Source organism: Mixophyes fleayi, chromosome 4 (assembly GCF_038048845.1).
Source record: "Mixophyes fleayi isolate aMixFle1 chromosome 4, aMixFle1.hap1, whole genome shotgun sequence".
In the NCBI taxonomy this organism is placed as follows: domain Eukaryota; kingdom Metazoa; phylum Chordata; class Amphibia; order Anura; family Limnodynastidae; genus Mixophyes; species Mixophyes fleayi.
The window spans coordinates 111,330,868-111,348,682 of NC_134405.1; the positions used below are offsets into that span (position 1 = coordinate 111,330,868).

General features: G+C 38.6%; 1 protein-coding gene across 1 annotated transcript; it reads right to left on the bottom strand.

Annotated features, from left to right (window-relative positions):
- Window positions 1–379: 379 nt before the first annotated feature.
- Window positions 380–17,580, bottom strand: ARPP19 (cAMP regulated phosphoprotein 19). Its single transcript, XM_075208019.1, has 3 exons — window positions 17,425–17,580; window positions 4,801–4,923; window positions 380–2,198 (listed from the first exon to the last, which is right to left on the bottom strand). The coding sequence occupies exons 1-3, from the start codon at window positions 17,482–17,484 to the stop codon at window positions 2,028–2,030; spliced, it is 354 nt and encodes a 117-aa protein (XP_075064120.1). The 5' UTR covers window positions 17,485–17,580; the 3' UTR covers window positions 380–2,027.
- Window positions 17,581–17,815: the final 235 nt, after the last annotated feature.

Consider the following 17,815-nt stretch of genomic DNA (forward strand, 5'->3'; position numbering starts at 1 on the left):
GTTTAGTAACCTCTGGACATGTGAAAAGACAAAGAAATAAGCACGGTTCATATTCCGGCTCCAGTCGCTTAATCCCACCTCCTACATTCATAACCTTAAAATATAAATCAAAACCGATTTGGAAGACATATTAGTACAGATACTGTAAACAACCTGTGTGGTCCACAGAAACCTAAAATACCTAAACTAAGCATTATGCATCATACGTCCACTCCTCGTCTGAAAGACCACTGGGTTATGAGAAGTTTAATGTAGACACAACAGTAACTGTTTAATAGCAACGATTAATGTGCAAGCTGAAATGTGTATGAACAGAATAGCAATTACATTATGCCCTAAAAATTAGTAAAATTTTTAGCAAATAAAAAGGAACTAGAAGTTGCAGTTGCAATCTTTATTAACAATAGTCATAAATGTTCAGTATATCCAGCATTATTGGAGGTCTTATGCAACATTAAACTACTTTTAAATGTTGATACCAGTTATCGACTGCAGGACACCAATAAGCACAGTAATATTATACACCTCAAAGGTTTAGCAGAGTAACAAACCATAGATTTTTGTTTTATAAATTACTGTTTGTTTTTCTTAAATATTATCTGTGTCCCAAATCTGAATCCACATGGAGCATTATATATGCCAGTCACAACCCTGTAAAACTGTTTACATGAGGCAATTTGTACATCATTGGGACACATACGCCTAGTGTGGGATTGGCAATATTGGGTACTCCAACTGTTACTAAACATCTCTAAAGAAACCTGATCATCGGGGAAGATGTAGTCTAGCAATATCACGCCTCACTGGCCTAGCGAGTGCTGTAGTCTTCCAAAATACCCCTTTCTGCCGCAGATGGATGCGTGCAGATCACAACAGTGGCATGCAGGTCCACAGTGAATGGAGTCATGGACAGACGCATGCAATTCTTGTTATGCTGGCATGCAAATCAACAATCTGTGGTGTCTCTGTGTGAGCCAGATGCGGGGAGAGAATATCTGCTTCACTATCTTTAAAGGTGAACCTACAGCAGCATGGACAGGCATTAGTGCAGTTCCGACTTGCTTAACAAGAATTTCATGGAAGGTTTTTATCTTTACCAAAATAAAAAATCCCTTCACACATAAATTCACGTTGAAGACATGAATTTAGGATGATTTATGAACCTGGGGTGGAAAAATGCTGCTGGGAATTGAAAGGAGCTAAAATGTGCTACAGATTTACATATAGATCTTGTAAACTGTAAAAATTAGTACACGTTTGCAAAAAGGTTGTGCAAAACTATTGTATTTACAAAATGGCACAAAAGTGAATTCAACAGTCTATGCACATGCGCACTTCATCCAAGTCTTCAACAGAAGGTTCTATGCTACTGACCAGGAAAAATACCAGTTTCAACTGGGGGTCACTTTCGTTGTGTACTAGGTTCATGAAAGGTTACAGCAGTGTGAGCAAATATTGCCCAAGTCAAATCCTATCGTTAAAGCTGAGAAACATTTAAGGCTATTCAAGTTAAAAGGGCAGAGTTGAGAAAAACCTTTTAGAACCCAGTTTGATTTGACAGTTTTGCTTTACTTCTGCTCAAAACATAATCTGTGGTCTTAACCTTCAAATGAAACATCAAAAGAACAAAAATCTTAAATACAAAACTTACTACAGTATGAAGAAAAATCAGGTGAAGAAAGAAAAGCAGACATTAAAATGGTAAAACCCACCGAAGTGTCCATTGTTTTAAACCTGTCCTACCAAAAGGAAATAGGCATTATGTACATTTGTCTTTTTTTGTTTTTCAAGTAAATTACTTTACATTGCTATACCAAAACAGGTCTGTTTATCAGTGCATTGGTTTTAACAACTAATCTGATACTACAGAATTTCATTCTACACTCAAGACAGCAGCTTGGCACTACCATTACCTGCTAAGCTGTCAGACTGACTATTAGTGTACAGGGAGGAGGAGCAGAGAAGAACAGAAGGTTAAAAAGGAAGAGATGGGAATGAGGTGGATTTCATGCAGACAGGCCGGCTCATCAGCCAGCCAGCTTGCTGGCCACGAGGGAGGGTTTCCTCTGGGGAAGGTCCTGCGGAGTGGGAATATGATCTCCTGTGACCTCTGTCTTGTCTGGAGCAGCAGTTGGAAGTTGCTTGTTCTTTATCTTTGCTTTTGCCATGTTGTAATCCCCAGAGTCAAAATATTTTTGCTACAAAGAGAGAAGTAAAGGTGTTACTTGGTGTTTTTTTTTTTTTGTTTTTTTTATTGAACAATTTCATAATTGTGAATTTAAACATTAGATATTTTTAATGCCAATGGCCAACATCATCTACAAAACTAACTCGGATTCATTATCTACCTGGTAACCCAACAAGATACCTGCTCTGGCAACCAGAGCATGCATCCTTCAGTCTCTCTCTCACTGGAAATGTAACAGGTGCTCTAGTGTATAAGCTGGGAATCACAGCACTTACACACAGCATTATAAACACACCATGCTTTTACTGTCCAGATAAGTGCTTTGTAAATTACAGGGCTTCTTTATTGCTATGTTTAATATTTGACGCAATTATAAGTTCATGATTATTACAGATAGTGCCATCTTACCTGCCAACATGCATCACTATATCCCTAAGAATGTTTCTATAACTCACAAACAGATTTGGGTCTCAAAAACCCAGATATAGTGTTAATGGCACTATAATGGAAGCTACTGAGGAAAGGAATCTAGGAGTCACTATTTCAGGTGACTTAAAGACAGGAAATCAATGAGAAAGACAAGTCAGATGCTTGGTTGCAAAAGGAGAGGAATCAGTAGCAGAAAGTAATAATGCCACTGTATAGGTCATTGCCATGGCATCATCTAAAATACTGTGTTCAGTTTTGGAGGCCATATATCCAAAAGAATATAAATCAATTAAAGACTGTACAAAGAACAACTAAAATGGTGCATGGCCTACAGCACAAAACTTACCCGGAAAGACGAATCTCTTAATATGTGTAGTTTGGAGCAAAGAGAATGCACGATAGTATATCAAGGGTTTTAACAAGGTGCAGGAGGGAAAATTTCTTCAAAAGGAACACAAGTATTAGAACACGAAGACATGTACTGAAACTGGAGGGAATTAGAGTTCAGAGGAAATTTGAGGAACAATTACTTCACAGAAAGGGTAGTAGATAAGTGGAATAGCCTTCCATCAGAGGTGGTATAAGATAATACAGTAGAACAATTTAAACATGCTTGGTATAGACATAAAATATATCCTTACAAAGAACTAGGGCTCAAATAGGGTTTGATGTTACCATAGGTTAAAATATGGGCAGACTAGATGGGCCAAGAGATTATTATATGTTGTCAAATACTATGTTTCTAGAGACATTTCTCCAGGCCTGGTATAATATTTAGGATACATTTAAAAAACAAAGCCACCAACTTCTTTTTCCCAGCAGTGTAAATTGACTATTTTTCCGCTTCCAGGACTTTGCCCATGCTGCCCCCCAGCTGTGGAACGATCTACCATGCCCCATCAGGTTAAAGACTACTCTCAAAAGCTTGACGCATGCCCTTACGACGCATTTCTTTATTCTAGTCTATACACCCTCCCTTGTCCCAGCTTTCATGCCCAGTTGATACCACCCTATTTGTGTCTCCCCCTTTCCTTTAGGATGTAAGCTCTTGCAAGCAGGACCCTCTTTCCTTGTGTTCTCCTTCTAATAGTCCATCACCCTCTGTACCTCTTGGTCTGCTTCCCTAGCCATGTTTTCTTAAACGTATTTTATTATTCATTTAGTATGTCTGGGCTTTGTATTTTGTTCTTCACGTATCACGTTATGTGTTATGGATCACTGCTTTCTGTATGTCATGTAGTGCGCTGCAGATTCTTTGTGGCGTCTTATAAATAAAATAAAAGAGTACTCAACTTTTTAAGAGAAATAAAATGTTTAACAAAAGGATGTTAAGTAGCCCTTATGAGAACATTTGATGTCACCAAGTATAACATCAAGTAACAATTTTTGGGCAAGAATGCATGGCTCTGTTTTTCTTCTGGTAGACAGAATAGAAAGTTTGCATACTAGGGTTTAGTCTTTAAGAGAAAACACTAAGCACATGCACAAAGGCTTACTCACATAATGCAAGTCATACATGCATGTGAAAAATAAGTTCCATTCTATTTTGATGTCTCCACATTAGTATACAAGTTCATGTACACATTGAGCACATAGGTAGCACAGTAGCAGTGGTAACCACTGCAATTCCAACCAGGGCTCCATCTAAGCACAGTTGCATGTTCAAATTTATGTTGGTTTCTTCCCACAGTCCAAAGATAAATTGTTATGTTCTGCCAAAATTGACTTGTGTTCGCAAAAGGACTGATGTGACTGAATTAGGAAAAAACGTACTCTGTAAAGTGCTGAGCAACAAAAAAGGTTGATGACCCTTGATGCATACATGTATCATTTTCTGGAAGAAAAAAGGCTCATAGTATGGGCAGATTAAAACATCTTAGCCATACATCTATTCCTGAAGGAAGAGTGATTTTATACTGCCAAGATTAGAGTACAGGAAACAAAGTATAAAAAAACAAAAATAACCCAAAAAATACTGTTTATATATCAGCGTTCTAATTTACTATGCTACTCCCCAGCTATTAAAGTTTTTATAGAATTGCCCATGAGGAAGATAAAGGGTTAAGCAGGCCCGATGTGGAAACCAGACAGACAATACAACCCAGATGGAGTGCAATAAAGTGTAATGCACGGTAGATTCAATAGTGTTAGAAACAAAAATATATACACATGCAATTTCTTACTCCTTTTTGAAGTCGTTTTCTCAAGAAGTCCGACCCTCCTGGTTTAGGACCCAGGTGAGGATACCGTGCTTTCAACTTGGCCTCTTCTGCTTTTTCTGGGCTTATCACCTTATCATCCATTTCCTAGAAAAGAGAATCAGTTAGCAATACTACAGGGTAAAAGTGCCATCACATGTAATTACTATGTTTCTCCAGCATTTTCTTCTGAGCTCCAGGTCACTATTAGCTGCAGTTGTATGGGTGCTTATGTTCTGCTGCCTATTACTACTACTTAACATGTACTAAGCACCAATGTGTATATTGTGCCATGCCTCTGCATTAGCAAACCAAAATATAAATAAAAATTTAAATTTTCACACGATAAATAGATATAATAATAAAAAAAAAAAAGTCTGTCAAGTCCCCGGAGTCAGGGTTCTAATCATTTTAATGCTAAGAGCCAACAAGTTTACATATAGCTCTACATGGATACAGCCCATTACGTAATCTTAACCACCCCCAAATATAAATATGCCATCTTCACAGTTCGTCCATTGACTTTAATAGAGCAAATATGCCAATGCCTAAATATACCACCTAGGATGATCTTGGAAGTACCACCTGTTCAAGAATACCCCTGTCAAAGTCGAATAATTTGATGAAGTCTCTCTAAATGAATAAATACTGATTGTAATAGTTTTCCATGCGATTGCGATTAGTACACCATGTTATATTAGGGTTAATTACGCATTCGCACAGGCAAACAGAGAAAATACACTTACTGCTACATTTGTAATTAGTTCACATTTAATAAAGTTCAAACTCAGTCTTATTATTAAGAATTAGAGATTTATACAGATAAATTTACATTAAAAGGTATTTATGGTTCAGGTCCTAAGAAATGTATGGTGTTTGGTCTTCTATTAATCCACATTTTACCAGCAGGAATCCAGTATCACCAGAGAAGCGATTGCTAGTTATGATTTGTATAAGATTCATTTTCATAAATACTCTGTTTATGGGTTAGTTTGAACCAGATTTTTAGCGGTTGCCTGGAGCAGGACACAAACAGTTGGAGCGAGTTGCCCCCACCTTTGGAGAAGAATCCTTTGAACTGACCTATGGCCTGCATTGTACTAAAAAAATTCAAACCCTGAACCAATGAAGATCTTTCTTAGTGTTATCCTTGTGACATCACTGTTTTTGTAAAATCAAACTGTATATAAAACAGGCACTGGACCTAGTAACTGGATCCGGTAACAGTCATTCAATCCTGAATTATGTGGTCAAAAAGGCAGTTTGCACGCGTAATGTTTTGGTAATACTTTCTTATACTTTATTGTATTTTTTATACTTTGATATATTTTGCTTTTAAAATTTCTTGTGCGTTGGATCCACATCAATCACATCGGAAAATCTTTATTGGTGATGACCAAAATGGACATAACACACCTACAGATTATTATAGTTCTGATGGAAAGAAAAAAGAGCTAGAGAGGAAAACAGCACTTTGTGTATAGCCCATTTATACTACAGTGTGTGCTCTGCTCAAACAATCTGCACACTTATAATCACTTTATTACTATTTAACAATTATTGATACATTTAAATTTAAATAAAATTATGCCACGTCCCATCCCTTCTCCACTGTATACAAGGATCTAGACACTTTACCCAGAGTTAGTGATTTCACGAGTATGCAAATATAAAATAAGCAGACCTTGTTCAGTAACACATTTACATTGCATTCACCCACCCCCAACCTACTCAAATATGAAATATAGCTTCTCTACAATGTATAGTATGGCTTAAACTATTAAAAAGTACCGTATATCCTCGAGTATAAGCCGACCCGAATATAATTTTATAAATTTTACCACAAAAAAGTGGGAAAACTTATTGACTCGAGTATAAGCCTAGGGTGGGAAATGCAGCAGCTACTGGTAAATTTCCAAAATAAAAATATGGGGGGGGGGGAAGATAAAATTTTTACAGCACTGGCTAACCAGTCAGTAAGTTCTAGCACGTCAGTGTTACTACAAACTACTGTACATCTCCCTGATCTGCAGCTACATTACATTTTCTCTTTTGGACTGAAGACTATTCTGGTGTGTACAGAGCAAAGGAAAGATTAGAAAGCTATAACTGTTTAAGATTCAGTTTTGCACTTTATATAAAGTAATATTATACATTTTGCACATTCCAGCCTCCCTACAGCCACTGCAAGCGCAAAGATTGTTGCAAAAAAAAATAAAAAAAATTTCAAGAAATGAAAATATTCAGCAATCAATAGAGCCCAGACATCAGAAGGAATAGCAGTGACAATGAAAATGTCCATATTTAAATATAAATGGACTTCTGTGGTTGAAACCTATGCAGATATGATGAAGTGTTTAGCAGACATGGTCCATTTATTGAAGTGTCCTGTTTGAAAGCCAGACAAGAGATTTTCAACGTGCAAGAATAGATTTACTTGTGTGCGTTTGCCAAGCACTACCTATCATGGCAGACTAAATGGATGTTGGAGAACATTGCTACTTATGTCATATCTGCCAGAAACATGCCAATGAAAATCCCTCCTTGATGTGTACATGGCTGGAACACGCGTCTACTAATCGTACTGGGTCCTGAATGTCACCCTATAGTGCTCACTCAAAGGCTCACTCAGTCTAGTCGGACAAATCCATAACAGTTATTAATCTTCAGTACAATATATTAGGAATGTTCAGCCTTTTACTTACTTACCTGGTCTCCGGTCCCTCAGCTCTTTACTTCCGCAGTGGAACGCATGTGCGTTCCAATGACAGGAAGTTCGGCATTTGGAACGCAAGTTTGCGTTCCAAATGCAGGACTTCCTGTCAGTGGAACGCACATCACTGCGGAAGTAAAGAGCTGAGGGACCGGAGATCAGGTAAGTTCACTCGTGTATAAGCCGAGGGGGGACTTTTTCAGCATAAAAAATGTGCTGAAAAAGTTGGCTTATACACGAGTATATATGGTAAATTCATTGAACTAGGTCTTTTCAGTTATTAAAGTTAGTGATTAGAATTAGTAGATATATTTTCACCTATGTAATTACTACCTTTGGAATACATGGTTTCTAAAAGACAAAGAGGTAAATATTTAATAGAGGAGAGAAAAAGGGGGGGGGGGGGGTGGGGGAGGGGGAATAATAAAAAAAAAAAAATGGTGGTGAAATCATATGCACTTCCAGTCTGAATAAAGCATGCAATTTATTTGTATTATAGACAACTACCATCTTAATGCATGTTCTGCTGAGACCAGTGGTCACAGTAGGGGTGTATATGCCATACCGCCGCCACTTCACTTACTGCCTTCATTGTAAAACTATCAAATTCCATTCACTTACATCCCCATTACATTTTCCATACTGCCACTGGCTGAAACACTAGTAGGCATTTACAGAAGATTACATTTCACAGTACATTCCAGTCTGCGCACACTGCTACACCTAGTTAACTATTTTCCTGTATTACAACAAAAAAGTATATCCAATGTATTTCATTATACCAGATAGAGAGTTAGGTCAGTGAGGCAAGGTACTAAAAACATGTTTTCGTAACATTAGTGTATTTATACTACTACACAGCTGGCCAATGTAAAATTACAGGGGAGGCAAAACTCCTTCCCCTCGGTTATAAATGAAACACTATAAATACAGTTGGCAGTGAACTTCCAGATAGTGATTCTAATAATATATACATGACTTTGAATAAAACTAGAATATTTGACTGCAGCTATGTTACAGAGCCTCCATGTTGGAGGATGGTGCTTAAACGGTCACCTACCAAGACAGAAGTACACTAATCTCATTTTTATACTTAACTATAATGCGCTTCTACAAAAAGCAGTTTTGTCTACAACTGTTCTCCACCATGTTTCAAACAGACAATCAGGTTTGAACAGAGTACAGCAATTTGCTTTTTGAGATACCAATGACATCTGCAAGACACAGTAGTGGCAGGGGCTGTTCTCAGAGAACACAGCATGGCTGAACCAACAAAGATGGGAGGAGAGGTAAGAGCTATATGAGCTCTACAGAGCCTTTATGCATCTCTTAACTTGTGTATCATGGGGGAGGTTGGAGGGATAGAAACAATCCTACTTGCCCCTCCATATGATTTATTTAATGAAGTTATAAACAAATATTTCAGATAAACATTGTACACAAGGGCTTTCTGTACATTGCAATGGTGCCCGTTAACAGTTATTTGGTATATTTGTATCACCATCATTCTTGATGTCTTTTCAGATATCGCCTTCTCTTATAGGTATAGTACGGTCTAGTAGGGCACAGGGTAAAACAATGTAGACAGGCTTTCTGAGGACCACTCATGGCTGCCTGTTGTGTATAAACAGTCTCCCACAAACTTATTTACCAATAGAAAGACTAACAGACAGATGTTCATATTTCACTTACTGTGTGTAATATTAAAACACACTAATTAACATTACCCCCCCCCCCCCCCCCCCAAAAAAAAAAGCACACATACCTATTAGAACAAATGTGATTGTCGGCTAACAGTATCTTGCATTTAACTGCAGAGCAGACCAAATATTTCAAGCTCTTACAAGATATGATATGGAAACTTTATATGTATAATTCGTGACCATTAGTGGTATCATTTGTGTAAAGCAATTTTAGGATTCATAACCCTTTAAAATGTTGCTTGACCAGTGCAGATATCAAAATCAGTGTCGGATAAATTCTGAAGTGTGTATCATTTTGTACCTGTAATGATCAGTACCACAGACTGATGTGTAACAGTCCTTCTAAAATCACTCCTAAGAGCAACACCATTATTCTTACAAGACCCTGTAATACACTTACTACCTTCTATAACCCTTAATAGCCAGCGGTCTAATTCATTCCCTGACTATTTTGCATTGAACCCAGCACCCTAAGACAACGCTGTGCCTGAACCCTGCAGTCCTGATGCCAAGTCAGTGGTCAGAAGGAACCAGCCACAAGTCATCAGCAGAGAGGTGCTCAAGCAGCCACATACAACAACCAGGTGTCGGCAAAGGAGCCTGGTGGTGGCAGCAACTACCTCTCCTATAACAGGCGACACTAACCGCAACGACTACAGTTGGTGACTTTTTTGGGACCTGAGTAACACCAGTAGGAGTGATTAGTAGCAGCAGGTTACAGACAGTAAAAGGGGAAAGCAATAACAACCACAAGTAAACAGTTGAGACAAAAGACAGTGTGGAAGAGTAACCCCAGTCACAAGTGCAAAGGAAGAAATGGACACCATCACCTAAAAATATGAGAAAAAGATAATTCATGAATGTCCAGGTTTCCCCAGTTTAATGACTTTAAATCTTGACACTTCATAGTACGAACGTGACCGAATTAGTTATTTTTTACTCGCTGCACCTGAACATATTAGATAGCAGACCCTACAAGTGGACCATCAGTATAAAGCAAGTCTGAAGACAGATTAACAATATCTGTGTAAATGGCATTTGTTTTTATGCTGACATTTCAGAAACCTCTGCATAAACCATAAGCGTTTAATTTACTGTATGTTTATTGAAATCCCCTCCCCTCTGCTCTGTATGCTATTCATTTAGCAAGAGATATGTTCAAACCGTAGACTCTGATGGCTGGCATGGACTGTAACAGTTAGCTGCTGTACCACACACAAACTAGATCCGATAAGATTGCACAGTCACTACCATGCTGTATTAAGCTTTAAGGCGGATTCACACATTTATGTTTGTAACAATTTAAAAACAGAATAAACTGGGGACAGTCACATGAAACCGGTTTTGAGCACATTTTTTGCTGAATTGTAAGATAGATGATTAATAATAAAAACAAAAAAATAGAAAAATCACCTAACATACAAACAGAAAGGAAAATCAGGGTAGTGAAAAATGCTTGTGTAGTGAACAGGGAAGAATTACATTTATAAGGATTAACAAATAACATAACTGTGGTGAACAAAGCCTAATCATAATGGACTGCATTTTAAATATTGTATATCAAATGAATCCATTTATAATTTGAGCTTCTCCATAAACGAGGGTGGAATGCCAACTACTGCACAGCAAAGCCTGCTCTCACAGGGTTAATAACCCAACTTATACCGCTTTCATACTGCCGCCCCGGCAATATCCCAGGTTTTTCAAGCCGGGTTTTTGCCGGGGCTCGGAGCGTCCCAGCTCAGAAACACCATTCATACTGCACCTCGGACCCGGGAATTTCCCGGGTTGACCCCATTCGTACTGCACAAGTCTGTGCCCTGGCAATTTGTGGGAGTCATCACCAGAGCAGTTTTCATTGGCGGAAAAATGGTGATGTCATTGAAAGGTGACTGGTTTTTTGACGCATAAAGATGATGCAAAAGTGGGTGGCGATTGTTTACCACATTACTTTTCATCATGGCCGTCATTCTCCAACAAACTCCGATTCTGCTTCAGCTTGATCTGCACTCCACCATTTCTCCTAAACTCCTTCTCGAATCTTCCACGGGCTCCCACCGATGACATCATCCTCCAGAGACAGGCAGACAGCCAATCAGCTTGTTTTCTGTGCAACCCGGGTTGAAAAACCCGGGTTGCACCAATCATAGTGCAGGCAACCCGGGTCCGACCCGGGAATTACCCCTCGATAAATCCCGGGTTGAAGACCCGGGTTTTTTGACTTGTACCATTCATACTGCACCAAGACCCGGGTCGTTTGAGCTCGCCCAGGCAAAAACCCGGGATTTTGGTGCAGTATGAATGGGGTATTAAAGTGTAAAATATGAAGCCAGAAGTACTGGCCTGTGTTTATTCAGTGGCGCTGTATGTTAAGTTGAAAATTTAATAAGTTCTATCCTTGTTGCCCTAAACAAATTCTCTGCCTGCTTGAAGAGGTTGAGTGTTTGGCTGTGTTAACCCTTTCAAATACCAGTGGAAAGTGTTTACTATTTTCCCACCAGTCTAAAATTTTCCAGTCAACTCCTGGTCAACATTCAATGTGACACAGGACAATGCAGGGCAGATATGGGATAATGCAGGACCCTAGGACAGAATTAACGCAATATTATCTGTCCTGCTCCCTGCAGGCCCCAGAAAGGGGACTTCCAGGCCTCGCATCACTAATGTACATACACTGCATTAAGATAGAGAATTCTATAGTAATATATGTGTGTTGAAGAAGCAATTAAAGTGAAATATGTTGTTGCTGGAGTTTCTTGATGGATTACCTTTGTCACCATGCATACGTGAAGACCTATGCCTCCTTTCTAAAACATTGTTTTGGCTTTGTTTCCACTCTGCACTGATTTTATTTATTGTCTACATTTAGTACCCTAATTCTCCTAATGTTAATTGTCACAAGTATGGCCCTCTCTACCACATATCTCCTCATTCTCTTTGTAATGTTTCCTTTGTCCTAGTTATGTCGTCTTATGTAGTTGCTTTCTCTATAGTCTATTTTATTGATTTTTACAGATTCCATTGTTTCAAGTCCCTTATTTACCTGTATTTTTCTCTGTATATTTTTGCTGCTTGTGCGACTCTTCAGATTCTGTGGCACCATATGAATAAATTAAGATGGTGATAATGATTTTACTTTTGGTAAGCATATTATGTGCCATGGTTGATAAATCAAGAATTCATTATGCTGCCTATTTTAATACAGCTGATAAGAGTCTCTAATGGAGAGGGGGCGGAAAAAAAAGCAAGAAAAGGACTTATACTTGCAGTAGCATCATCACCAGCCATGTTAGAATCCAGTAATCTGTACAGATTATTTCTGCTAAACAGGAGAATAATAAAAAGGTCTATCCCTCAGCCTAATATACTACAGAATATTGCATGACAACTATTCTCCAGCCTAAGAAGTTTCTGTTTTTGAAGGGCCCATATACCAAGGCATTATGCTCTGACCTAACATTGTTAAAGCCCAGTATATACATATTAACAGTCCTTGAAATAAGACGATGGGCTTCCACACAAACTTTCATTAGACGTCAATAGCAACATTGCATGTAGCGAATACCAGCATTAACACTTTATATAATATTATAGAGGTTAATTGGAGCACTCACTACACTATGTTGTCGGGAAGCTTTAAGAACACACTTTTAAAATCCTGTTAAAAGCGAGGTCAAAGTACAAGGTTTTTTTTACGCTTTTATTAGGGCACACACGCTACAGTTGAAATACACCTAAGATTACAACTGCAGCAAACAAACTAGTATGCTGAAATCTGTAACTATAAAAGCTATTGTAGGTACATTATTTGGGTCTGTTAATCAGGCATGTTTTCAAAATTTTCAATTAAGACCTATGCAATTCAGGGACCAACACAATAATGACACATGCTGCAAGTTCAGTTAAGAAAAGCACTGTATTGAAATATGCTAGAACGCTTACAAATTCCAGAAATAAAGTATTACACTGCATATAATTTTATTAAAGCTGCACTACCACCTAGTATATACATACTAGGGGATTGGCAAATCCCCTAGCATGAGCCCTGGGGCTGCTCTAGGCAGCAGTTTTTCCTGAGGCTCTGTGTTATGCAATATATGACCACAATTGAAGCCACGCTCTCTTTCCCCCCTCTGCAGTGTTACACAGCCCCGCTATATGGCCAGGGCTGTGCATAGAACCAAAGGAGCCCTAGGAAAAATAGCTGCATGGAGCAATCCCCAGGGCTCCTGTTATGGGAATCAAGTTAGTAAATTAATGTAAAATGACAAAACAGGGCATTCAGGGCACTTTGCAGAGACTGTTATTTTCCTCCAAGACCATAGTATATAGCAGAACAAGTTCCAGAATCAATCAATATAGGAGTAGGAGAACAGCAGGATGGATATGAGCTATTGAGGCAGAATGATGTCATTATATCAATTAGTCTATTGAACAAGTAAAATTAGGCAACAGTTAAATCTAGGAGATTGTTTGCTGTACAGTTATAGCTTGGTAATAGCAAGAATTTGCAATTTCATGTGACAATTCAGCTACACTGTTTTATTGTCCCATTCATTGGCTAGTGTTTACCCATTAGATAAATACAGCAAGCTCCCGCTTGCTAATAAAACCAAGTAAAGATATAGAAGATTAAAAGTATAAATATTTTAAGCACTTTGATAAGTTTGAAAAATTAAATGCAACTGAAAACTGAACCAGTTTATCAATAATTGGGTCTATACCCCAACATGAAAGCAAGTCTGTCAATGTGAGGATAAACCAGTTTCACTCCAGCAAAATGGAGTGAATGACACTGCATCCAGGCTATAAAATATTCAGGGGGGGGAACCCAGTCTCTGATTAAAGTATGGCACGTCAAATTCTATGTCTATCCTGGAACTCTAAAATCTAACATCAAACAAGAGATTTGGTTACAGATAATTTTGGCACTCTCCTAAACCAACTGCATGCTTGCTTAATGATCCTTGTGGTTGGTGGCCAACATCCAATTTATGAAAGGACATTAAATGAGCCTACTTCATCACTGACATTACCATGTATAGATTAGGTTACCATGCCCAGTAATAATATATTTTCATACAAACAATTAACCAGGATAAACACTGGAATCTGCAAACCACAATGTGGTCCAATTTATAAATAGAATTATAGAAATAATGGGCAATATGGTTACACTAGTAAGGCAGATGTACCCATTTAAATGAACATTTGACATCTAAAATGTGCACAATTTAAATGTTTAAACTCGATCTCTAGAGTATAGTTAATAACTTTTGCATGGAACAAGTACATAATAAGTCAACTTTTTATTGTTTTATACCTGGAGTGACAGGTGTTTTGTTTCTTTCACTTCTCAGGTATTGTTCACACATCTAGTGGGGTAATGGGTGAAATACATGACAACTAACTTTTACATGCATGTATTTCACTGTACGCTTAGCACACGCTAAACACATGATAAACCTTATAAAATTGTAGATGTGGAGTTATAGAGCACAATGGTGGGAGCAAACCCGTTATTTAGAATCCATTCTTTTTCTTAAATGAACTTTTCAGCGAGTAACAGCAGATAAGTGTGAACAATTAACTATGCTGAGAACTACCAATCATCTACAGTGGAAATAGAAGTCTACACATCCTTATTAAAATTGAAAGCGTTTGTTATGTTAAAGCACAAAATAAATCATGTTGATGACAACTTACAAAATACCTTGGTTGCAGAAGTGTCCACATCCTTCTATAATGGGGTTGTAACTGTATTCAAGGTTAATCACATTCAAAATCATGCTCAAAAGGTAATTAGCATACACCTGCCAGCAATGAAAGTTATTGTGATTAATCACAAATAAATATCAGCTGTTCCTGTAGTTTATTTGGCTGCATACTACTGGGATAGCAATGATCCACAAGGAGCTTTCAAAATATCTATGGGATCTCATTGTTGAAAGGCACCAATCAGGAGAGTGTTATAAAAGAATTTCAAAGGCATTACATGTAACATGGACCACTTATGACTATCATCAATAAGTTCTGAGAACGTGGCACAAAAGGGACATTGACAAAATCAACATCTCTCTCCAAAGTTGATAATAGAACAAGGAGAAAACCCATCAGGGAGGCTATCAAAGTCACATAGCAACATTAAAGCATTTTCAGAAATTTCTGGTAGGAAATGACCACTCCCTGCATGTGACAATCTCCCATATTTTGCACATCTGGGTTATGGGGTAAGGTGGCAATACAGAAGCCATTTCTCACAACAAAGAAAATCCAAAACCGTCGAAATTATGCAAAAAAAAAAAATTACATTCTATTAGCCCAAATATTGTAGAAAATGTCTTACGCTCTAATGAGACAAAGCTTGAATATTTTAGCTTTAAAAGATATGTTTGATACAAAGACAACAAAACTCGTCACCCAAAGACAACCATATCTACTGAGAAGCATGGTGGTGGCAGCATCATGCTTTGAGGCTGCTTCTCTTTAGCTGGGACATGGACTCTTGGCAGGATATAGGGCATAATGGATAGCTTCAAATATCAAGATATTGTAGACCTCTGTCAGAATGCCGAAGAGTAATTTCACATTACAACATAATGATCCAAAGCACACATTCAAGTCAACCAAGGGAAGGCTTCATAAAAGGAAGTTCAACGCTCTGGAATAGGGATCCACTCTTAATTTGATGGACCATCAACTTTTTTTTTGCAGGGAGCAGTGGGGTAGAATTACACTGGGGTCATGAGTTCAATTCCCGAGAAGGGCCTTATCTTTGTGGAGTTTGTATGTTCTCCCCGTGCTTGCCTGGGTTTCCTCCGGGTGCTCCAGTTTCCTCCCACACTCAAAAAACATACTAGTAGGTTAATTAGCTTCTATCAAAATTGACCCTAGCCTGTGTTTCTGTGTGTGTGTGTGTGTTAAGGAATTTAGACTGTAAGCTCCATTGGGGCAGGGACTGATGTGAATGAGTTCTCTGTACAGCGCTGCGGAATTAGTGGTGCTATATAAATTAATGATGATGAATGGTGTGGCCACTGAGATGCAAAAACAACAGAGTGTGAACGGGTTTCATAAAACACACAATGGATGATAAGATGTTTCCACTTAAAAAGAAGAAACCAAAACAATGAAGATAATTTAAGCTGCTGGTTTTCATAATTCAAATTTTGTTCGTTTACTAACATAACTATATCTGTATTATTGGCTAAAGGGAATACATTTAAAAAAATCAACATAAGAGTCTAGCAAATAGTTGCTATATATCTTTTGCCTTAGTATTCAAGTGGCTGAAAATCACCAAGAACAAGCAGACATATTAGATATAGGCTACCACTATATTATGAATGAATTACAAAATATAATTAGACCACCATAAAAGTTCATCTAAAACTTAACTTAGCACAGGAAAACCTGTTAATTGCCAATTCAGCTAAAATATGTCCACTCTAAACATTCAATCAAGACAATAGAACACAAATAAAGAGGGTGAGGCTGCAATATTAAATTTGCTGCAGGGAGAACATGTAACCTCTGAAACGCTGCAGATTAGGTGGGGCTACTGTGCAACAACTGGGATTATCCAGCCTGTTCCAGCAGCCAGGAAGTCAACTAGAGACCACTGGGAGTCAGTGTCTCTCTCAGCAGCATCACATGCACAAATGAGGACCACACCAGGAGGAGGATCTTTCCACTAGCAACTGTTGAAATCCCAAAACGTCAAGGTTATACCTCACCATTACAGCTATATTTCTTAAACTACATGTAACGCAAAGTTACTTTTTTTAATCGACTTCACTAACACCCGGTGCATCAACATCACAGTTAGCAAATGCTTTGGGCATGCACATGTCACACAGCCATGTGCCGTCTAGTTTGAAGAGCATAAATAATTATAATAGTAATAATAATAAATGTTGCCGATTTCGTGCAGTTTACAAGAGACACGTTTATGGTTGTATATGAAATAGATGGCTTTTATATAACACCCAGATACAGCATTAAGAGACCGAAACAAACCTTATTATATGAGAGACCGTACACCATGAAGGCAGTAAGTGTGGGGGCTGGGGTCTCCGGGGATGTGGGGGCCACCACATTATGACTCATCCCTCCACGCACCCATGAACATGGCACCAGAGAGCCAGCTTGTCTATCTCATGCCACCCGCCACCGTCGTCCCTGTAATAGTACCTTTTGCTCGTCAGTGGAATTATCCTCCGGTGCTTTGGTCTCCAGGTTATCAGCGGACATGTCGGAGGGGATACGGCGGCCTGAGAGCACCGTCTGCCCCTAATCTTCCTCCTCCAAACTCCTCCTGCACAAAGATGGCCGCTGCGCCCAATGCGTTACTGTCACGTGTTACAGACGTAAGTACGAAGAGGGAATCCTCTTCTAGCGTGCCTCATCAGGCGCTGCGTGACGCCACCCGCCGCAGGGCATCATGGGGGTTGTGGTTCAATGCGCTCCGAGCAAAATGAGCGTAGCTTAGTTGGTCCTGTTAGTATGGGACTGAGCTGAGAAATAAATACGACAGCGAAATATACATTTCTTAACGTTCAAATGTAAAAGGTGTTTAATTGGG